Here is a 24183-nt window from a genome sequence, read left to right as displayed (position 1 = left end):
CAATGCTTTTTCAGCTTTTCTAAATGTCTTTCTATGTTACCTAAATGTGTTGGAGAACCATTTGAAGGATTTGCTATTGCTGGTTATTTTTCCCATGAGATGTTAATGCAATTCACAATGTTGTTATGAGTTGCATTGTATGCCTGGAAGAGGGCTTGTGTGTCATATGAGGTGAATAAGGATTGTTGAGTGGAGGAAATCTTGCAACTTATTGTCTTTGACTATTTTGGGGGAATATTCTCACTTCTTTTGGACTTTGTTGCCTAGCTCAGGGCCTGAAATGGTAAAGGTGATGATGGATTAATTGTTAAACTAGTCTACTTGAATGGCATCTGACACTTGTACTAAGTTTGGCTACAAATCATGGGAAAAGAATAGCTCATTTGATATGTGTAAGTTTTACATAACATAGTGACAGGCAGTTCAGAAAAGGAAATAATGTGAGTTTGAAAACATCTGTTACATTTACCTTTGAAATTGTCAATGAAAATTGTATTGGCCTAAATAAGAATGTTAGTGGTGAAAAGTTCTGTGCTACAATTTTGAAGAAGTTGTTGTCACCTATGGATGCTAGAGGGCAACAAATCACAGTTTTGAGAGGGTTAAAGCACAGGCCGCAATTTGTAGAATTTCAAAGGATTTGAAAATATGGGCCAGAATGATGGAGCATGTTTTTTTGTGAGTGATGGCTGATTGACCTCCATTTTGTTCTTCAACTAATTTTCTTAACATCAAGTAGTTTAGTGGCTGAATAATGTCAATGAAGTTCTTGGATGTGTGGTTCACCCACAACTCAGTTGGACAAAAGAAGTCTAGGCTATGATCAAAGATGGTTGCTGCACCGCATGTGCAGTTTGCAACTGTAGATCTTCAATTTAGGAATGTTCACTTATATGTGAGATTGTGTTGTGCTATATTGGTGATTGTGTCTTGGACATTAAAATAACTGTAATGTGTGTTGCCTCTGTGTAAAGTAGATGTTCATTTATTTATTTTATTTTTTTGGAGTGAAATGGGATGTGTTATAGAGGAGCACATGAGGGACAATTCCAGAGACATTTTGTCAAGTTTATCTGCTAATAATTCTACAGTGAAGCAGTGTGGGTTAGGAGGTGGGGTGTGTGTAATAGAGTGATCTGTTTTCTGTTCAGAGGTGGAAGATTAATGGGTTGGAGAAGTGAGTTCTGGATGAAAATGGGCTATAGGAGACATCAGGAATTGCTGAACGATAGAGTCAATGTAAGAAAGACCCACTATTCATTCTGTGGTTTTGGTGTAGAGAGACTTTTCTTGGAAGGACATGAAATCACTATGGGACTCTGAGCTGGCTGCGTAGTCAGAGGAGGTTTAGAGGAAAAATGTGGTGGCATATATGCCATAGATTGATTTCATTTTCACCATCCTAAATGTGGTGGACTACTTCTAGTATGCAGCAGTTTGCTCAAATTAGGTTTTCTGAAGGATGTGTATTTTACTGGTAACATTGATGTGTGCACTTCAAAGCATAATTAAGTGGTTTGAGTCGTACTTTCCCCCTGTTTTGGAAACAGAAGTGAGATTTATTCCCGAGAGGATTAGGGCACACAGGATCCCATACTGGCACAAGAGTTTGTCCAATGGGATGTTGAGTACCATGCAATGGCTTCAGTGTCCCCACAGTAATGTCTATGGTCAAGCTCTCTTCTTCTGGATGGAGGAGGAGGAGGATTAGACCAATGAGCGACTTTAACACTGACTTTGATCCCACCCTTCTGTTAGTGCGTCTGCCCTTAATAAGTATACTTACAAGGGGACGTGAATAGCTCGATGAACCGTTTAACTCGTTTAAGATGTTCTTGCCATAGCTCAATTTCATGAACAATAATCAATAATTGATACACAATAGTCAACAATTATTAGCAATCAATAATCAATGGAGTCAGTTAATATCACGCACCATGATCTTTCAGCCATGAATAACCACATCTTTAGTAAAGTTTAGTAAGTTTATTTCCCATATATTAACAATGCTAATGTCATGTAGATTAATCTCAATATCAAATGAAACACATATAAGAACAATACTTGTTGACCAAAGCAGCAAAAGAAACGCGACCTAATCAAGGCTTGAATCACGACACATTCTAAGGCAACGGTGCAAATCAATAGCAGTCAGCTGTAACAAGGACATGGCATACATAGAATTTCAGCAAGATAATTTGTCAAAACAATAGTCCCTGTAATTCGTCATGTGAATACCCTCATCTAACCCAGATTAGCATCAGCATGTTGGGCTTCATGCAAAACAATTTAAACACGAATTTAGGAAACATCTAGCTATGGAACTATCAAAACAGCGCAGTTGGTACCTAGAAATAAAAGGCATAACATGCAATTCAGTCACATTGTCATAGCTATCTATCCACAGTATGGGTCAGCAAGCAGAATCATTCTTCGTCCTCAGGTCATCAATTGAACAGCAAAGCATCAGGCTCTCAGTCAGAGAGTGTGAGCCCAATGACAGAATCTCAAGTCTCTTCTTCTCTCAATATCGCAGTAATTCCCTAAAATCAGAATAATTCTCCTCTGTTGTGCTGTTATATCAAAGTCACTTTAACTATCCCCTTATTCCCTCTTGGTCAGAAAATCATATGTTATTACTTTATCCAATAATATTTCTATACCAAATCTATGAATTCTACTATTTCTTTCTTCACACGAAGTTGATTGGTTCACTTTACGATGTCCTCATCATCCGGCTCGTCAGGTAATAATTTGTTGCATCTTCCTCTCCAGTCAATGTCTTCGTTGTTCGTGTCCTGGGAAAGTACATCTCACACACATTACACACAAGTCGATACATTATTAGAGACTTCATCTCCTATCCGTCAATTCCCACAGAAAGCTTCAGTTAAGCACTTTTAATAAGACAATGGACTTTTCACAGTTTAATTCACTCCATCTGCATTTTACTAAACCGCTAAGAAATACAGCTTCTACATGAAGCCTGGCAAACTGGGTCAAGACACTCGCTAAGTTAAGGCCTACAATTAATAAGCTATAGCATAATTTCATAACCCTAAATATGACATAGCAGTACATTATTCTAATACATTTTCAATATTTCATCGGTATTAATCATTAATTAGTACAGTTCATGAACATTGGTGGCAATTCTTTGAGGTCACAATTTTAAACGTGTGCATTATTTTTCTATGTTATTTAATTTTCTATGTAATTCATTTATCCAAAATACATAAACATTCATTAATAAAGTGTAATTAAGACACCTGCTTCAGCACTTCCCATCTTATCACAGGTTGGGTGGGCTGAATCAGAGGGACCCAACCCAGCCTGTTAAAAATGTGAAAGATGTTGTCAGAGAAGGAGTTTCCTCCTTCAACGTCAGAAGGGAAGACACGTACTACATACAGACAATACATCAGTGAGAGACTCCTCCTCTAAGACTATCCCTTTCAACTTGTGACAGTCCATGGTTTAATCAAGGAGCCTGGCTGGCAGTTATGCTGTGAAAAATGCCTTTGATTGCAGAAGGTGAAGTGTGAAAAAATAGTGATGTGCAGCCCAATCATCCTCATTAAGAAAAAAACATTTAAGTATAATAATGTGATAGAGACTATAATATTTGTTTTTTATTAATTTATAAGTTAACAGTATTTCAAATAACATAATAATATACAATGTAGCCTCTTTTATTAAATAATTGCTTCTTTTGGGATCATCGCCTTTTTATTGGTAAAATGTATATCTACTATATGATTAGCAGACAGTCATTTTTCAGGTCAAGCATAGCAGGGCGCAAGCACTGCTTTCCCGACATGTATGTATGTGTGGGCTTTTAATCCCACTCCCACCTCACGCCCATTACAACCACATGTTCATGGGCATGCCTTCAAAAATCCTTTGATGACATTGGTAAAGGGTTTATGTTTGTCCCTCCTTGGGGAGGTTTTATTACCGCCTTGGCCATCGCCCAGTTACATGTATAATTGCACTTTTGCTGATAAGTTTGACTGCGAACAAACTTCTTTTTCCTTTTGTGTGTCTCTTCTCTGTGTGTCTGATGCTCATGGTGGCCGTGTCGCGTGTCGCTGTGAATTGGCTCGCTTATGTGAAACTGCTTTACTTTTAACTTTCAATTGATGTGGCAAGAAAAGTAGGATTAGGAGTTTACAAGGCTAATAGCTTTAAATCGAGCAAATGCGAGACCCATTGCATTTCAAATGTTTGTTTTAAATGTATGTTTAAAGCACAATCTCAGCTGTTTCTAAAGAGTATTGTTGAAATATATGCCAAGCGTCTCTACAAATTCACCTCTTTCAAGAGAACTGACAAGCATGAATGTTTTTTTAGTCGTCAGCACTTTCCTCCTGGCAAGGTTGCAAAAGCCGCTGTGGCGGTGTTCTCCCATGGTTCTTCTGCTGAGTGCTTTCCACTCGATTCCAGCTGTTGATCAGGTTCTGCGGCTGCCTTTATTTTGCATAATAATATTTTTTTTGGTCTGTGAATCTCCACGATTCCTGTATTTTACAAGTACTGCACGCTGGCTCCTAATTTAGCTTCCCATGAGATGTTTGAAAAACACACTGTTTTCGTTTTTACTGCTCTTAACATCTCCTTTAATTCTTGTTTTTTTGTACCGCTTTACGGATTTTAAAGCAGACAGGTTCCTGAGTAAAACTACGTGGTACATATTCTCACAAGTTTACGAGGTTTTAAAGTAGCGCTTCGGATGTTCTTGAGTCAGTCCATTACTAACAGTTACAATTAAGTAATTTTTCAAAGCTGCGTATCAATCCACCAAACAGTCTCACATAACTGCTGACTTTTTCATGGCCTCTTCTTGATGTCAAGGCGAGGTAGCATTTCATTGACTGTAGAGGTAAAAACCCTGTGGCGTCTGCGTGCAAAAATAGAATGCGAGTTACATTATTTTGTGCATAGTAATCAGACACCACTTCCTATTTGCAACACTGAAGTAGCTTTAATGTCAGTCCTGCAAATGCACAATTCATTGTTCATGATTCAACTCATTTGTATACATTGTCTTCAGACTTCAAGGTGAAAATATATACCGAAACATAAAAGCTGATTTGTAATCTTATGAAAAAAAACTCTCACAACACAAAGGGGCTGTTTCAGAAAGGCTTTAATGAGCAGTTGAAGTAGTCAAGTAGTCTTATAGGTACTCACATGCCATTGTGAATCTGCCGGAAACATCCAGCTCTCTATTTGTGAAAGGACAAAAAGGAGGTTCCTACTGTGTTTCCATTTCTTATCGTTGTATACGAATAAAACCATTTTATCCCTGTTTTAGATATTTGAGACCAATTCACAAAGGCTGTCAAAGGAACATAGAAGCATACTACAGCAGTACTACTTTATGTACTCCAAATCGACATTGGGATTTTGCCCCATGTGCAGAGTGAAAAAACTAAAACACTGCAGATGAAAGAACATTTTAGAGTATGCCTATTTTGAGGCTAGTCAACATATATATATTAGCAGAGCTAACTAGAACTTGCGCCCCGCCATGCACTGCTTACATCACTCATGTTCTATGACATCATTTATGACATCGCTGATGGCATCTCAAATTACATCATTAATAACATCACTGATTACATTATTCAATGAGAGTGTTGGTTTATTTTATATTTTTCATAGTGGCACATAGCTACCATATTGCCTTCCTACCTAATTTCGTACAGCCTGTGTCCAGCTAATGGGTGTATGCATTTACAAAATGCATGTGTGTTAGACTTTTCATCCTTGGCGTGTTCTCCCTTAACTTTTTGCATCTGTTTCCCAGGTTGTTGATGTGTGCTGGCCTCAGTTTTTGCTGTTTTTGTTACTCTGGGCACTTTAACACTGCTAACCAGCGCTAAAGTGCAAGTGTTCCTATACAAAATGTTTATGTAATTGGTTGGTCCATGATTGGCATATTTTATTTACTAGTAAGTCCCTTGTAACGTTCACTAGAGGTGCCCAGGGCCTGTAAACCAAATGCTACTAGAGGGCCTGCAGCACTGGTTGTGCCTCCCACATGAGTAGCCCTGTGTACCCACTTGCAAGGCCTAAACCTTCCCTTTTCTTATATGTAAGGCACCCCTAAGGTAGGCCCTAGGTAGCCCCAAGGGCAGGGTGCAGTGTATGGTTAAGATAGGACATGTAGTGCTGTGTTTTATATGTCCTGACATTGAAATATTGTTACATTCGTTTTTCATTGTTGCAAGTTCTATCCCTCTCATAGGTTAACATGGGGTCTACCTTTAAATCTGATTAAAGTGTAGCTTCCCTTTGGGAGCGGATGGACATGTGGAGTTTGGGGTCTCTGAGCTCACAATTTAAAAATACATCTTTTAGTAAAGTTGAGTTTAAGATTGTGTGTTTGAAAATGCCACTTTTAGAAAGTGAGCATTTTCTTGCTTATACCATTTCTGTGACTCTGCCTGTTTGTGGATTCCCTGTCTGGGTCAGTTTGACAGTTGGGCTGGTTGCACCACACACTAGACAGTGACACAATGGAAGCTAGGGTGTAGTCTGCATTTCCTGATGAGCCATCTGTGCTAGGAGGGAGGGGAGGAGTGGTCACTCACACCTGAAAGGGCTGTGCCTGCCCTCACAAAATGCAGTCTCCAAACCCCTGGTGAGTGTCAGAGCCTGGCCTGGGCAAGGCAGGATTTAACAATCAAGAGTGACTTTGCTTTGAAGTAGGCCTACTTCAAAGGAGAAAATGGTATGAGAAGGGCACTCAAAACCACAGACTTTAGAACACTTCTGGAAACCAAGAGGAACCTCTGCCTGGAGAAGAGCTCAAGAGCTGAGGAAGAAGAGCTGCCCTGCCTGTGACTGTGCTTTGTGGAGCTATCATGCAGTTGCTGCTTCTGCCAGAGTAAGAGGGCAAAGACTGGACTTTGTGTGCATTCCATCTTGTGAAGATCTCCAAGGGCTTGACTTAGAGCTTGCCTCCTGTTTCTTGAAGTCTCAGGGACAGCAAAGACTTCTCTCTGCCAGAACTTGGAGTCCCTGGAGAAACTCTTCCCCTGCCAAGTGGTGCCCATCCAGTTCCTGGGACCCTGAAAGGAGAAGTTGACAGCCTAAGAGGAAGAAATCCACGCATTGACCCCCGTGCGGGGAAAAGATCAACGCAACTCTGATCTGCGGTTGAAATATCGACGCACCGCCAGCTTTGCGGATGAAAATCGGCGCTCGCCTGCAGCGCGACCTGAAGAATGCCCGGAGCTGGAGAAACGACGCACAGCATCACTGATGGAGGCTGGAGAGATCGCAACCCGCTCTGTGTGGTTTTGGGATCACTGTGCAGCTGGATTTCCGACGCAAGTACCGCTGGGCGTGTAAAAACAACGCAAGGCCTGTCCTGACCCGAGAGTGCTGACCGGATCGACGCATCGATCTCCTGCGGAGAGAAGAAATGAAGCACCCCGACCCGACGAAAGGAGAAGCTGCGCAAGGTCTCACTCGTGAGTGAAATCGACGCATCGCAAGCCCTTTTTGACGCACACTCGCCCGTGCGGGGTTAGTTTTTGACGTACCTAAGGTACATTTTTATGCTAACAGTGTTAGTCTGTGTTTAAAATTACATGAAGACTCTTTTGCATTTTTAGTGATAACGTGACTTGTGTATTGTGGATTTTTGTCTTGTTTTGTTTAGATAAATATTTTCTATTTTTTTCTAAACCTGTGTTGTGTCATTTTGTATTATTCTCCTTAAGTTACTATGTTTATTGGTACAAATACTATACACCTAGCACTCTGAAGTTAAGCCTACTGCTTGTGCCAAGCTACAAAGGGGGTAAGCAGGGGTTAGCTGAGAGTGATTCTATTTTATCTTGACTCGAGTGAGTGTTCATGCTTGGACAGGGGTAACCTGACTGGCAGCCAAAGACCCCATTTCTTACAACGTGCTTCTAAAGCATCATAGAGGTGTAGAGATACTGAACATATTATAAATCTTTGTATTGAGGAGTTTCTGTGTATGCAACAGTTCACAACTTGTGTCCAGTTTGTTCCACACAAGTTTTTTGGTTCCGGAGAATAGGTTTCCAACAGGGCAAAGATTGTATGTAGTAGATACTAAGGGCCTGATTATGAATCTGGCGGTCTTTAGACTGCCAAGCTCGCGGTGGCGGTCAGACCGTCACGCTACTGGAGGTCCAACCACCAAATTATAACCCTAGCGGTCGGGACCCAGGGGTCCACCGCCACTTCCAGAACCAAGGTTCCCGATGTCTAGGTGGCAGTCAAAGTCATGCTCATCGATGGCGGTGTTTAAAGAAGCACTGCTGTGCTGATCAAAAATTCACTTTCCGCCAGCCATTTCATGGCAGGGACCCGTCATGAAAAGGCTGGCTTAAAGCCAGTTCTGGGGGCCACGGTCATGTTGTGGGCAGCGCAGGAGCATCCTTGCCCCCTGTAGCAGACAGTGTGTATTCTGAGGGTGCTGGGAGCACCTTCTGTGCAATGGCATTGGCCCAAGTTCAATGAGGAGCCGAGGTCAATGCCACCTCATTGTTTCCACTGGGCTGACCCATGGAAAGCTCACATTTCTGAGGATTCCGCTGGTCAGCCCAGTGAAAACCTTGTAAAAGGGCCAGGGTGGAGTCCGCCAACTCTGCGGAGGTCTCCCCTCCACAAGGCTGGCTGGCCGAAAGTATAACCTTATAAAGAGGCCCTAAGTATTGTAAGCAACCTTGAGTTATTAGACATATTCATCACAGCATGACAGTTTCAGCATAACATAGAAAACTGTGCGCACCTAGTACTAACCTATTTAGATGTACTTCTTTTGCTTCAAAAGATGGGTTATCTGTAACTTTTTCACCACAATATGAAGGAGACAGGTAGATAATCTTAAGCACCTTCAGACCTTGTTTTTTTGCCAAGTGTTGCATAGAGTGTACACTGGTATTATTAGATACCTTTTAATACTCTCTGGTGTCTTTCTCATGAGAGTTTCACTGTTTGCAAACAGTGTAGCACAGAGTAAAGTCTCTCCATAGAATCAACACTATTTATAGTACACTTTTCTACTCATCTCCCCTTCATATCTCAATGTAGGTTTGGTGGCAGTGAGGTGTTTGATACAGATAAAAGCTGTCCAGAGTAGGGAATTCATTTTGGAGCATACATGGAGAATCTAGAGGAACCAGGTTTTCTCTGAACAGTTGTATACACAATGAACACTGCATGCAATGAGGGTTTCCCATATGTCTCTGGTTGATTTAAGTAAAGTGTATGATATGGGTCAATGTTGCACATAACCCTTTGCTAGCTACACCCAAGGGTGTTCTATCTGTAATGGCATAGATGATGCTTAATATTATTCTGAGATATTTTGTACTTACTTTCAGGCCTCTAATGCCATACTGGTTTATAGAGCAATGTAACCAAAGAAGCTTGAATGGTGTCATCAGTGATGTCATCAATGATATCATGTGAGATGTCATCAATGATGCCATAAATTATCTCATTCAACATGTTGTGTATGATGTAAATGTGAGGTCATAAGCAGTGCATGGCGGGGGCACAAGTTATAGTTAGCTGTGCTAACTATAACTGGTGTATTTCTATGTTTTCAAGTTCAAAATGTTAATTTTGTCTCTGACATTCAGCTAACTATAACGTTACTTTAACCTTTGCATACTCTACAATACAGCTGTGTACGTGTAATTTTGGCATTCAATTGTTCTTCGAGTGCCTCCATACAGTGCCAAAATGAATCCTTCTATAGAGAAGACAATGAAACTACAGACAAAGAGTTGAATCTCCACCAAACAAGGGTACTTCCTCTTAATTATATGAAGTAAGTGCTTCTTTGTTTGGTGGAGATGTCCTCATCTTCCTCTGCATCAAGAATGCACCATCAAAATCAGTGGGTAACATGCTCAGGTCCCTTTGGTAAGTTGATACGTACATCAACATTTAAAATGGCAGCAACACCGTTTATTATTTTATAGAGGAAGGTGGCCCACCTCCCTGAACAGCTTATGGCGTGTGCCCAAAAGTAAAATAAAAGGGAAGGGGATTGCATGCCCCCACTCCCCAACCCTTAGTAAGCCATGGGGACCCATGGCCTTTTTTTTTTTTTTTTTTAAAGGAAAGGGGGTAGCCTGGCCTGCTTATCAAGCCATTATAGGCCCCAGAGAGCCCACCCCTGGGGTCCAACCTTACAAGAAAGGGAAGAAGTCCCCCCTCCCTGAACCTTAAAAAGGCCCTGGGGACCCAATCCCCCAAGGCAGTGTATTTTAATAAAGGGGTAGGGCGGCCACGTGGCCTGCTTCCCCAAGCCTTTTTTTTAGCCCCGGAGACCTCATCCCATGGGGTCTGGCTTTAATATGGTTGGGTGCCCTGGCGCCTATCCAGAAGCAAAATGAACAAATGATGGACGAGATGCTGAACAATTCAAACATTCACCACCAGTCACAAAAATCTGGGTTTAATCCATTGTGTGTAATTCCATTCAGTGGTTTTTGCTAAAGCCCTGCCTGAAGAAGTCTATAGAAAATGGATGGGGCTTTTACATTGTGGGACCCCTCTTTTTCCTGGGCCCCACTTGAGAGGATGACCCTGAACCATGCACAAACTAAGCAAAAAAGAACACTTTTGGGGGATGTTTTGTGGAGATTTGTCCAACAATGCAAAGTTATTAGCATCCCAAAAAACACATTTCCTATTGAAACCCTGACCTGGCCTATGACATAAATATTATTTTATGGAAGATTGCCGGCCTTGCCAGCAAGTGGTGGGGAGAGTGGTGCTGAAACAAGTTTTAGACTGGGTTAGGGAGACTGAACTGCTATCAGAGACATAGTATTGTTTTCCATGAGTTCCATGGCATGATGGAGCAATGTCTTAATTTGCCCCTGCTGATTAGCAAATACACTATCGCCAAGAACAGCTCCATAGCATGGCCGTTATGGACCCCTCCTGCACTTTTGATAGTGTGGTAAGACCCAAACTCTGGGAGATCTTGAGATCTTGATTGACATAGGGGTTGAGGGGGGAATAGTTCAGTCCCTCAGAACTCTGCATTATGACCTCTCTGCTTCAGTTAGGTTTGTCCCCCAGGAGAGAGGGCAGGCTTTTTGAGGATAGGGAGAGGGGTACACCAGGGGTACATCTTAGCCCTGTTGCTGTTCCTCCTGTATATAAACAGCCTACGTACTGCTCCCTCTCTGCCAAAGTTTCTGATGCCCCCTCCATTGGTAGGAGAAAGGTCACTGTCCTATTATATGCAGACAATGCAATCTTACTCTCAAGCAACCCAAGTGGCCTTAACATTTTGTTTCAAGAATTTGTCACCTTTATGGGCTCTCTTGGTTTGGTCACCAATCAAACTGAAACTTTTATAATGACATTTAATCCCAAGCAAACCAAGATGCCCCTCAATTTTCTCTTTTATACTATTATGACACTCAGATTGTAAGTTCCGGTTCCTGACATTTGATTCCCAGGGGCTCTATCCACAGACCGGGGATGGTAAGCCTTTATAAATTGTACATTACTACATTTTTAGTTCGTTTTCTGCGCATGATGTATTTAACTAGTATGTATTCGTGTGCAATCACTGGGGACTTTATTTTCTACACACTATTGCCTTTTTTATTTTTTAGGGCGACCTTGATTGACATATATAACAACTTCACAATAAGTTACTGTGTTTCCTTTATTTTCACTCCTATTGGGATTTTTTTTTAATTTTTGGAGAAGATTTTTCACTTTGGTCCTGATGAAGCGTCGAGGGATCCGGATGGACCATTAGACGTGAAACATGTAGACCCCCATTCTAGAGGAGCCACTTTTGGGTTTACCCTCTTATACATATTGTTTGTGCGAGTAGACGAGCATTATCACTCAATTTTTACTCCCATTTTGCTTTTAACTTTGGTCTCCATCACATTATTACTGATTAAAATCATGATTATTGATTGTTGATGGATAACCAATTTTATTTTTGCTATGTTTTCTCTCCTATATTGCTCGGGCATCTTGTAACCAGATACCCCATCAGATTGATTATTTATCTCTAACTATCAGTAGAGCAAATACGGTTAAGAGCCCCCTCAGTGGAGCCCGTTAGGCATTGCAGCACCGGCCTAACGAGGAGCTTTCCCAATGATGAAACCAGACATCCAATGTGATGCTTGAGGGTTCTCGCTCCTGTAGAAACTAATCCCAGTGATTTAGCGTTTGGAACAGTGTACCCTTTTTTCTTATTACTGTATGCGGGAGACTGTACACTGGACCATTAACCTCCCAGGTCCCTCCTCTTTGTTTTCTGTATAAATGTTCACACATAAGTCAGTACTAAGCTCACATGCTCGTGTCAAAGCTGTTAGTTCAGCTACTTGAGCTGACTTCTGTGGTATACGAGCTGTCTCCACTACCGTGTGTATTGTGGTGATTGCATATGCAGCTGAGGTCGTACCATCTGGCAACTTCAAACAAGACCCATCAACCCACAATTCCCCGTCTACATCTGGAAGGGGCGTATCTTGTAAATCAATACGACCCTGTGTCTGTTCTTCGGTAAGGAATATACAATCATGTGTTTCTTGTGACTAAGGCTGAGTCACCGGATATGGCAACAAAGTGGCTGGATTTAGTGTTGCAAAGCTCTTCAGTGTAATGTGAGGAGCCAGCAATGTCAACTCATATCCTGTTATATGGGCGCTAGTTAAATGTTGTGTCTTTGTTTGATTTAAAAGAGCATCAACCGCATGGGGTACTAACACCAACAGCTTATGTGACAAAACTATCCCTTCACTCTGACGTATTGACACAGCTGTTGCGGCAACTGAATGAAAACACCCAGGCAACGCTCGAGAGACAGGATCAAGTACTGCTGAAAAATATGCACAGGGATGCTGCTTATCGCCATGTGTCTGTACTAAAACTGACAATGCACATCCATCTTTCTCATGTACGTAAAGTGCAAAAGGCTTCATGTAATCTGGAGTACCTAACACTGGTGCTGAACAAAGGGCTTGTCGCAGCTGCCTGAACACAGTCTCACATTCATCTGTCCATGGGAGGGGCATTGGAGTATCTTTAGTCAAAAGTGCTAGCAAAGGTTTGGCAATGTGTGAAAACCCTAATATCCATTGCCTACAAAAAGAAGTAAGACCAAGGAATGCACAAACATCTTTCTGAGTAGAGGGTACTGGTGTGTCTAAAATTGCTTGAATACGATCTGATGTGAGTGCACAGCCCTCCTTAGACAAAAGGTGACCTAAATAGGTTACCTTTGGTCTACAATATTGCAATTTCTTTCGTGACACTTTATGATGGTGTGAAGCAAGAAAAGAAAGTAAGGACAAAGTGCACTTTTCACATTGCTCAGGGGTATCAGCCGCCAACAAAATATAATCGACATATTGTATGAGAGCCACACCTTCAGGCAAAACAAAAGAATCAAGTTGTCATTTTAACGCTTGACTATAAATACTTGGACTCTCCGTATAGCCTTGAGGAACTCTGCAAAATCTATTTGATCGTTTATTCAAAGTAAAACCAAACAAATATCGGCTGTCAGGATGAATAGGGATCGAAAAGAAAACATTCTTCAAGTCTATCACAGAGAACGTAGTTGCTGTTGGGGGAACCAAAGTAAGAAGTGTTGTGATGTCAGATACCACAGGATATTGTGGTATCACAATCTTATTGACTTCTGGTAAATCAATAATGAATCGTTAAATCCTGGTATCAGTATCCTTTTTCAGAATAGGAACAATCGGACTGTTACAAACATTATACAGAACTTCCTCAACAACTCCAACTGCAATAAGATCATGCACAATTCGTGTGAGTGCTTCTTCGCCCTCCTGTGAAATTTTGAATTGAGGCAAACGTGGCAATACAGCTCCCTCCTTGACACTAATATGTACCAGTGGAATAATCATTTTTCCCACATCAGTATCTGAAGTAGCCCACAAAGTACTAGGGAGTGAAGCTAATGCAATATCCTCTTTAACAAGACAAACTCTTTCCATCACAGGATGATTATCATTTAAAATAACACGCACCCCTTCAGGAGAGCATCGTATTGTAGTCCTGAAATACTTGAGCATATCAAGACCCACAATATTGTCTGGTGTATTTGGAGAAAGCAAAAATGGACATGGAGCAGTAAATTTATCAACATGGAATGCAAGTGGTTGTGACAATGGGCTAGGGGAAGGTGTTCCATTGAAACCTATTGATGTAATGGTTAAGCCAGACAGGGGAGCCCTTGGAATCAATTGTTTAGACAAGGCGCTACGAGTAGCTCCTGTATCAACCAGAAACTGATCAGTAGAACCCAAAACATGTGCTGTAACATAGGGACCCCTCTGATCTACTGGAACTTCAACTGATTCCTTACCCCATCCTCGGCAATCCTATGCATAAGCAGAATCTTGGAAATCAGGCTGCACATGGTTAGACATCTGGTATTGGTTCCGTCTATCAAAAGTGTTAAACCCATCCTGCCCTCGTACATTAGCATCAACCCTATCATGATCATTCGTGCTTCTTCTAGGTCCTGAATATCCTGAGCGATTTCTCATTTGTCCCTGACCACGTGAACACTGCTGAACACGTAATGCTGGACAATCGGCAGCCCAATGCCCAAATTTCTTACAATACGCACACTGATCAACAGACAAATTCGAACGAGTGTAAGAAGAACCATAAGATCCACATCCACCTCTATCACTACCTCTAAAAGGCGGACCATACGCTTGAGCCAACATAACCTTCGTCTTTAATTCTTTAATCTTTTTCTCCTCGCTACCTTTTGCTTCTAATTCCTGACGTTCATAATACTGAGCCATAGTCAAAAGAGAAACCGGAGTAGAGGTAGTCCATGAACTTTCACTAGCTTTTAGACGACTAGCTATTCCTGGTAACAGATTTGCAACATATTTATCGACAAACAAATGTCTGCCCATATCATCTGACAATAACTGGCTGCTAAAATCATGAAATGCTTCTTCAAAGCGTGTAAAGAAATCAGAGACCGATTCATCTGCCTTTTGCTTACAAGACGCTAAAACAGTCCAATCTATCTTTTTAGGGGGAATAATCGTTTTTAACTTAACCAATATGGCTGCAGGAAGATCTAGAATCAACTGATATGGCTTTTTCGCAGGTTCCCTATCCCCGTCCATCTGTTCTAATTCTTTCCATGACGCCCCAAAAACTGCACGATCATCAATTTTACGAACAGTTCTCCACATATCTGGCGGTAGTATCAATCCGAAAAATAAATCAATGTCAGCCAAAATCATAGTACAAGAACTAATTGCTCCCTCAACTTCCTCATAAAAGGCGGCTGGATTTTTCCGCGGGTCAGGTAATGCTGTTTTAAGTGCCATTACATCTGCCCTATTCCAAGGAGCATACACCCAATTATAAATAAAATAACCCTTAGCATCAACAGAAGTTTTATCATCACTTGTTCCCAATCCTTTAGGAGGAACATACAAAGGCGCGGCCTCCCGCATTGGTTTCGTGTGAACTATCATAGTCTTATCTGTTCCGAAGATGGAAGCTACCACCCCATCGGTTTGAGATGTCCGTGCAACTATGTCCACATCCCTTTTCTCCTCTTGCAAGCGGACTGCCGTAACACATAATTTCACCAAACGCCTGATTGCATCAGCCACCTGGGAGAAAACAAAAAGACCATCACGCATTTGCTTATGATCAGCTGCTACATCATCGGGCTCTAACTCATCAGAATATTTCCAATATAGTTCAATAACTTCTGAGCCAAATGCCTCAGTAAAATATAGCTGCTCCTTTTCCGTCCACCCTTTCATGTTGTCTAAAAGTTCAGAAGCAGAGACGCTACGAATTGTTTTACGAGCAATAGGTCTAAGCTCAGACGCACGGTCAGCAGGCAACATAGAGCGACTGTCTCGCATCTTCTGTTGCTCCGAACTGGAGGCCTTAACTAACTCATGAGGGGCAGAAGGAACGACATACGGAGGTGGAGAGCGATCTAATAACAATAAATCATCCTGTGGTTTATTAAGGATAGGATAGAGAGGTTGCCTAACGGTGTATTGGCCAGTTACCTGTAATTTACGTTCTTTCTCTTCTAGCTCCTTTAAGTCATTTATTTCTTTCTTTCTCATTTCCAATGCTTTCACATATACATTCTTCCGCTGCTCATTCTCAAGCAAGGCTTGCTCACGCTTCACTCATCCACGCACTTCTTTCTCCCACATTCGTACACAGTCAAACATATCTTGCCTAGACTTTCGCTTACACATACATTGTTCCACATACTCAATCTTTTGCAAATCAAATGACCCATGCATAGGCCAACGTAACTCAGGATCCGCACAAGTGTATTTATTCCATAATGTGCTGTACATTATAGAAGAAAGACCATGTTTAACATACATATCTCTATTTGGCGTCCCCTCTGGGGGTGCCGGTTGCGATTCTTCCAGTCTCAAATTGGTACCATTACAAAAGCAACACATCCTACGAAGTGCGCTAAAAACATGCATGCCAAATAATAATGCAGAATATGCAATATTATAATCAAAGTAGCACTTAAGGTGCCGTTCAAATCAAAATTAAATTGGAGAAAATTCTCCTCATTACCTGCCTATATAAATTGCAATTTATATATCAATTCAAAGGACACAAATTGACTAGTCACCCAAAACACGAGAGCCACAGTAAGTAGTGCTAAACTACATTACCAAACAAAGGCATCAAAACCCACAGCAAGTGCCGTAAAACGGCTCTTACCAATCACAGGGTGTCCAGGTTCCAACTGCCAAATTCTAAAATCGACCAAATGGTCACTGCATGACGAATGAACAAAAAGGATCTCAGTCGAGGACCGGCGCCACCTGGATGGTCAAATCAGAAAGAAGGGAAAAACACCGTGGTTGCCAAGACTCGGGTCTCCTCAGGCATTGATCGTCCGCAGCGAGATCCCAATCCTTCATCGCAACCAATCCGTTGGGCATCCGAGTTGCCGATGAGTCCCTGTTCGGGCTCCAATTTGTTGAAGTAAGCCTCAGCAAGGCCTACTAGTGCAAGGGGTTCACCTTTCTCTGCACAAAGTCCTCAGACCATGTAGGAAGAAGTTGGCACAGAAACTGAAATAAAAGACAAAGTTTATTAACCCCATGAGGTGGTACTACAGTTGAAACAGCACCCTTCGGTAATGTTTGAAGTAGCACACTGAACTGAGAGAGCATGGTCCTTTTATACCCACGCAGGGGCTAAAAGGAGGTGGTACAATTATAGAAGCAAGACTTGCATACATGTAAGGTCATGTGGAAATGCACAGTCGACAGGTAGGAGGAGCTGACAGTTTTCAAGGACTAACAGCTGCAGACCTTACTGAGCATGTGCGAAGTGGGAGATGTTAAATATAACTTGTCACTAGGCAGATTTTCAAGAGTAGTTAACAGAAAGGTAGGACAGAGCACATGGTGAGCACATGGCAGCATGTGGCAGAGAAAATGGCTGCCATGAATACAAAATGGGTTCCGCAAAATGTTCACAATAGTTACTAAATACAAGATGTCTTCTGCTAATGCTTAATCTAATCGCTGCTAAACTACAACACAATGGCCCCATTGTTGGAGATGTTCAGAAGAAAGCGTCACCCAATATTAACGTATGGGTCAGTTATCTTAACTCAGGTTTCTCAAGAGGGCAGAGATGTGGCTGTGGCAGGGTATGTCCAGGATGATTCTGACCTCTGTGTTCTGTATTCTCTGGAGTCTTGTTTGAAATTTCTTTGTGATGCCGGCATAGAGTGCATTGCCATAGTCGAGTTTGCTGCTGACAAGTGCATGGGTGACCGTCCTTCTTGTTTTGATGGGGATCCACTTCAAATTCTTCCAGAGCAGGAGAAGTCTGTAGAAGTACGGCAATGAGACACCATTGACTTGGTGGACCATGGACTGCGAGGAGCCGAGATTGATACCAAGGTTGCATGTATGGTCAGTGGCGGTTCCAAGGGATGTTGGCCACCAGGATTCATCCAAGGCAGTGGGTGTGGGGCCTAGGATGAGGATCTATGTCTTGTCCGAATTGAGCTTGAAGCAGCTGTCTTTCATCCAGTCGGCGACTGCTCTCACTCAATTGTGGAAGTTGCTCTTGGCTGTTGATGGTTCATTGGTAAGGGATAGAATTAGCTGTGTGTTGTCAGTGTAGGAAACAATGTTGAGGCCATGGTGTCTGCTGATCTTGGTGAGGGAGGTAATGTAGATATTAAAGAGGTTGGGGCTCAAGCAGGAGCCCTAGGAGACTCCACTGCTGGTTTCTGTTGGTTCCGAGATGAATGGTTGGAGTCTGACTGTGGGTTCTTCACGTGGGGAAGGAACGGATCCACTCCAAGGCCTTGCCGCGGGTGCGTGCGTTGTGTAGTCTGGTGCATAAGGTGGTGTGGGAGATGGTGTCATGCTCAATTATGCACCACATCTGACCTGGAACCATATCTGGAGTGGATAGACCGCTCATGGGATAGAATGTTACTTCCCTGCTTTAAACTGAGATTTGTGAGATGGCTCTTAGGTTTCTCCTTGGGTCAGTTTGACTCCTCCAAAGTTTTGCTGTGTCCATATGATGAATTCTAACCCAGAGCTTTTTACATTTTACCTTCCTTTGTAAATTTTATATTGGTTTTAGTAAACTGTTTTAATCCCAAATATTAGGAAACGGGACATCAGAAGCCTGGAGACGGCCCTGGAATACCTGTGGCAGCTAGTGTATCTGTCCAATTGTGTTAACAAACGTTCCTTCCTAAAATGTGTCATTAACAGAAGGAAATCAATGTTTTTTAAATGATGTGGATCCTCCTTCTGGGTGGTTTGTACAACCCCTAAAATATTATCAAAATTTGGGCTACGTATTTTATTTTGGCCTGAATTTTACGTATTGCGGCTGTTGCCACTTAGTAACTATGTTTTTTTGTTCATAAGTTGGTACATGCACTTTACTTACGTTTGTCATTGTAGGGTGAAGGATACTCAAAAAGGGGGCTGATACAACACCCATGTGATATGCTGGTGACTCCTTGATGTTTTGATTTCTGTATTGTACTGGTGCATTGTTGCTTTTGATGCTTGTATCTCTATGCATAGTGTTGTTTTGAGATGTTTTAACATAGTGCTTGTTCTCTGTGATGTCCTTTTATACTCACCTGGGTAACCAAAATAATGTTTGACTTCTTCTAGGAGGTGAAAGGACTTAAGAGAGTCTAGAGAAATTGTAAGGGGAAAAACAGTGGAGATGGGATGCAAAACAGCAGTGGCTGCTGGTTAAGTGTGAAAGTGGAGGGGTGTAAAATGAATTTGCCTGAGCGAGCACGATTATCCTAAGAGGAGTTCAGAACTGATGCTCCCCACGAGAATTTAAAAAAAAACATTGGGTAAAACGGTACAGCTCAGTTTTTTTTTTAATCATATGATGAAAAGCAACAGTTTTTACAGAGTTTTTTAAAGAAACAAAGTCAGATGCTCTTGATGTACATGCTCCATAGCCCCGCTCCTCAAGGCCTTTGTGCAAAAAAATATTTTGGGATTGGAGGGGTAGAGGAATGAAGTTCCAAAACAAGAAGCATTGATGGAGTAAGAAGTATTGTGTGCAATGTTTAATGAATATGTCACACGAAAGCAGTGCTCTGAAGTGACTTCTCCCTTTTTGCTTCTGCAACTATGCAGAAAGTGAATACACTTTTGTTTAGTAAAGGCAGCTTTCTTTATCTACATAGATTGTTAAGGGACTTGTGCTTCCCATATATACACATAAATGCACAGCATTTTCATGTACGCCTTATTCACACCAATTATTCTACCTCTACTTGCTTCGAGTGGTTGCAAAATCATTGACTTTGTGGCAGCTATTAAAGTGTCCTTCTAAACACTAATTAGAACTTTTAACATACGAACCATGCACGTCCTACCCACTTCCTAATGAGTTTGTCCAGATCCATCCTGCATGTTTGTACATGATAAAAAGAAATCATAGTAACCTGATATGCTTTGTGCCCGTAGCCACTTTTATACCACTCACCTGGTAACCATACCTTTCCAAAACCAATCACAATTTATGCCTCTGGTGTAGGATGGCTGGACAACCAGGATTTGCTAGGACAGCCACGGGTTTGTCACATCTATCCCAGCAAATTTCTGTAAATTTGGTAAATGTCCCAATTTTCTGAGAGGGCCCACTAATTTAAGTTTTGATGTGCTACAATGCAAGACTTGTTAGTGGAACGTGTTGGAAAGCACTTTATTTAACACAGCAAGTGATACTGTGTGTTAAATTTATACTTAGAAACTCAATGGCAGTCATTTTTATGTTGGTGAGCACTGTTACTCTAATTATTCTGCATATCTTGCAGATATATTTCCTTTAGAAAATTCTGTGTAACGCACGTATGACTAAGATATTTTGACATATTTTGGTGAGCTTTTGATATCTTTTACGATTTCTTTTACTCCTAGGGAGGCAATCATGGGTGCTTCATGGAGATAGCAAGCAGCACAAAGATGTGTATCGTAAGACTAGTATGCTTGCTTTCATTCTCTTATATCTCATTGCATTTGTGAAATAGGACATGGATTATAAAATCGGTCAGCCAACCTCCCTGCACACCTCACACACCCTCACAGCATTTGTGAGGGGGTGTCATATTGCCCTGTGGTTTATGGAACAGTAAAACAGCAATATAACCATTAACATGGAATTTCAGCATTTTCAATTGGTGGCAGATGCTCCAATTCAAAAGTCACAATAATAATTTGAAGCAACTTTGAAATTAAGATCTCTGGGTGTGGGTCATGCTACATCAAGGATTTTTCACATGGAGAAATACGGGCTAACACGATTTTGTTGCATGCCTTGTTTGGGAAATATTTACAGGGATTGGGTCGTACACAGGCTTTTAGAGCCAGTGCCAATCCTCACCTTTGGCTCTCACTGTTAATTTCAGGAACACCCACTTCTACCCTGCACCTTGTGCCTTTTCTTCTGGTGTCTGAGAAGGGTCACATGATGTGGGCCAAACAGCTGAAAACAAAACAGTTCTGCAGTGTAACTCCTGCAGAATCTGACCAGATGTATTTTGAGTGCAGAAACTGTGCATTGGATTCTGAGCATTGGATCAATTAAACTTGAGCTGACTGCGCAGAATCTTGTGCATCTTCCTGCCTACACCGTCTAACTCCACCCTTGTTCAAATCGTCACAGAGTGGGGTGGGGTCAGTGAGGCTGCAGTCCTTGACAGATGAGAAGCCCGTGGCTCTACAGGGCTTCACCCTGAAGCGCCCAGGGCAAGCATTTATGAGATGTCATCATGGGGTGGAACACAGCTCAGAAAGCTGGTGCTTTGCTGGGCTGATGACCTCACAGGCCTCAGGGCTGTGAGATCATCAACCTGGTAATATGATTGCTAGCATACTGAGCATAGTGTGCATGTGTGCCATCCATCAATTTTAGGAAATGGAACAGATGGGGAGTGCTGTGCGTGCATGTGTATATGAGAGAGAGAGAGTGACTGAGGCCACAGCGCTGTGCATTAGCCATTTTAAGTAAGGCATCTTGCTCATGGACCATAAGCATATATTTAACACTGACTTTGGAAAAGTAGCAGCACAGTCTTAAAATCCTTGTCTTTGCTCCCTAGCAGCTGAAATGTCATTGTGACAGATTTCAAGTATGTCTGATTTATCCAAGTCTCTTTCACACTGAGCTTTAACAAAGCACGTGACCTTTAGATTTCCAAACGTATCACACAATCATATGCTATCCTTCCTTTACTCCTAAAAATTATACTGGTACACTAGGTTGAAGTCTACTCAGAAATAACCAATAACAGTGGCACATCTAAATTGAAAATTTGACAAGATGTGAGCTTGCTGAGGTCTTGGTTACAGGCACCTGTGATAACTCCCTATTTCGTGTCTTGGTAATATTACATTGAATATAGCAACTGACCTTGAAAGAGTAATCAACGCAGACCAGAGGTATAGATCTGACCATCTGGTCTGCAGATGGTAAATTGTGGATGTCAGATGAACTACTTTCCCATGTGGGATGAATAGATCATGCCTATATTGCCATTGGAGCACTTCTTTGGCCATGAAGTTCAGATGGTCTGAGATATTGTGATATGCCTGGAAAACAGGGATCCGGGCGGATCAAAAAGAAGTAGAGCAAAGGTGTAGAAGCACTGCTTGTTGACCTTATACTGAATGTTGATCACGCCACCCTGGATCTCTAATCTGGGGACACACCTGTGCTAAGCATTGGAAACCGGCAGCATGTGCAACATAAGGACGCCTTTGGTGTCAGGTGGATGGGTCAGGTGTTTGTGAGGATTTACCCTTGTGGCTCATATGGGCAAGAACTATTTGCCCTATACTCTGGATGTGGTATTTAACTCAAAATTCTCTTCCTGAGACTGACAGTAGAATTCTGCCTGCTTCTCTTATCCAGTTGTTACAGCCTATGAAGGGCGTTAGAAGAACAACTAAATTGAGATCTCATAATTATCACCATCAGCATTCAGAGGAATAGGAGTGTGGCCAATAGGCTCTCAAGAACAAATTATGTTGGCACTTCACTAATCTGCTCAAAGGGTTTGTGATTCTTAGTATCCACTGCTATGGCCTAGTCAAATAAGGTGGTGGTGGGGGTGGTCACCATTGCTGGGTGTACTGCAGATTATTTCCCTGCCCTTTAGTTACCCACATGAATGATGATCAGTTGACTTCAGGATACCCTTCAGTGTTATTTTGTCTTGGCTCCTGAATATACTGTTATAATTGATCCTGAATGGCTGTCTGAACATATTGGCAGTTTATTATATAAGGGCCACCAACTTGTGGATTGTGGCGTTGGAAGTGGCCCACTGCACCCTTAATTAAAGCTCTGTTAATTGGGCAGAAGACTGACAGAAAGAAGGATAAGGTTGTTCCTCCCTGATCTCAATCTGTAATTAATGTTCTGGTGTTGTAGATTGACTTGTATGCTCACTCTACATAAGGAGGCTTACAGCTGCTGATCCCAGAAATTAAAAAGGACATAGCTGCATTACACCAGGACTTCACTAAGGGGGTCATCGGGGGCCAGGGTCGGCGGGAGCACCGCCGACAGGCCGGCGGTGCCCCGCAGGGCATTCTGACCGCGGCGGTTCGGCCGCGTCAGATGCGGAAAACCGGCGGTCTCCCGCCGGTTTTCCGCTGCCCTTTAGAATCCTTCCTGGCGGCGGAGCGCGCTCCGCCGCCATGGGGATTCTGACACCCCCTACCGCCATCCTGTTGAACAGGATGGCGGTAGGGGGTGCCGCGGGGCCCCTGGGGGCCCCTGCAGTGCCCATGCCTATGGCATGGGCACTGCAGGGGGCCCCGTAAGAGGGCCCCACTATGTATTTCAGTGTCTGCTATGCAGACACTGAAATACGCGACGGGTGCCACTGCACCCGTCGCACATACCCACTCCGCCGGCTCCATTCGGAGCCGGCTTCCTCGTGGGGAGGGGTTTCCCGCTGGGCTGGCGGGCGGCCTTCTGGCGGTCGCCCGCCAGCCCAGCGGGAAAGCCTGAATGGCCTCATATGGCGGTTCCCGCGAGGCGGGTGGCTACCGCCGCCCGCCTCAGTTAGAATCAGGCCCTAAGTCTTCAACATCAACAGATCTGGAGTGCAATCTAAAGAGGCAGAAATTCAACTTGATCATATCAAAACAAACCTATCTGAGCAGGTGCATTAACGTGATTACCTATTTGTGAGATTGACCACCCTTAAAAATCAGCACAGGGACATTCTTGAGATAGCAGAAGATGGAGAGACTCACTTTATGTCTAACAATGCTTGAATTAGGGGAACCAACTGTAATGTAGCAAATGAGCTTGAGGGTCATGTTCAGTGACTGTTGCATGACTTTCTGCAATCCTCTGGTGACTTTGAAATCATCCCAGACCATAGTTGGTGGGTGATCTTTACTTACTAAGTACACAACCATATACCATCTGGTCAGTGAGTGAGACTAACATAACATTGAATCTTTTCCATCTTGAGACCTCAGAAGAAGGAATCACGGGTTCTCTCATTAACCCTATAAGTGCAAGTGTCGACCAATGGCCATCAGCCCCAATATCTTCCGGGTACATGTATCGGGAAGGGCACCTAACTGCCCC

General features: G+C 42.5%; 1 protein-coding gene across 6 annotated transcripts in view; it reads left to right on the top strand.

Moving 5' to 3' along the window:
• The window catches only part of NWD2 (NACHT and WD repeat domain containing 2), a 647771-nt gene that overhangs the window by 415267 nt on the left and 208321 nt on the right, over positions 1 to 24183 (top strand). The window contains exon 1 of one of the 6 annotated variants that reach the window (XM_069202128.1): positions 20499 to 20555. The exons of the other annotated variants lie outside the window; for them this stretch is intronic. Coding sequence (XP_069058229.1) covers positions 20514 to 20555 — 42 coding nt within the window. The 5' untranslated portion in view covers positions 20499 to 20513. Of the gene's footprint in view, positions 1 to 20498; positions 20556 to 24183 lie in introns of those variants that run through there. 6 annotated transcript variants of the gene reach the window in all.

Source organism: Pleurodeles waltl, chromosome 1_2, assembly GCF_031143425.1.
Source record: "Pleurodeles waltl isolate 20211129_DDA chromosome 1_2, aPleWal1.hap1.20221129, whole genome shotgun sequence".
Classification (NCBI taxonomy): domain Eukaryota; kingdom Metazoa; phylum Chordata; class Amphibia; order Caudata; family Salamandridae; genus Pleurodeles; species Pleurodeles waltl.
The sequence above is the reverse complement of the archived record's forward strand: the minus strand, read 5'-3'. Positions and strand labels throughout refer to the sequence as shown.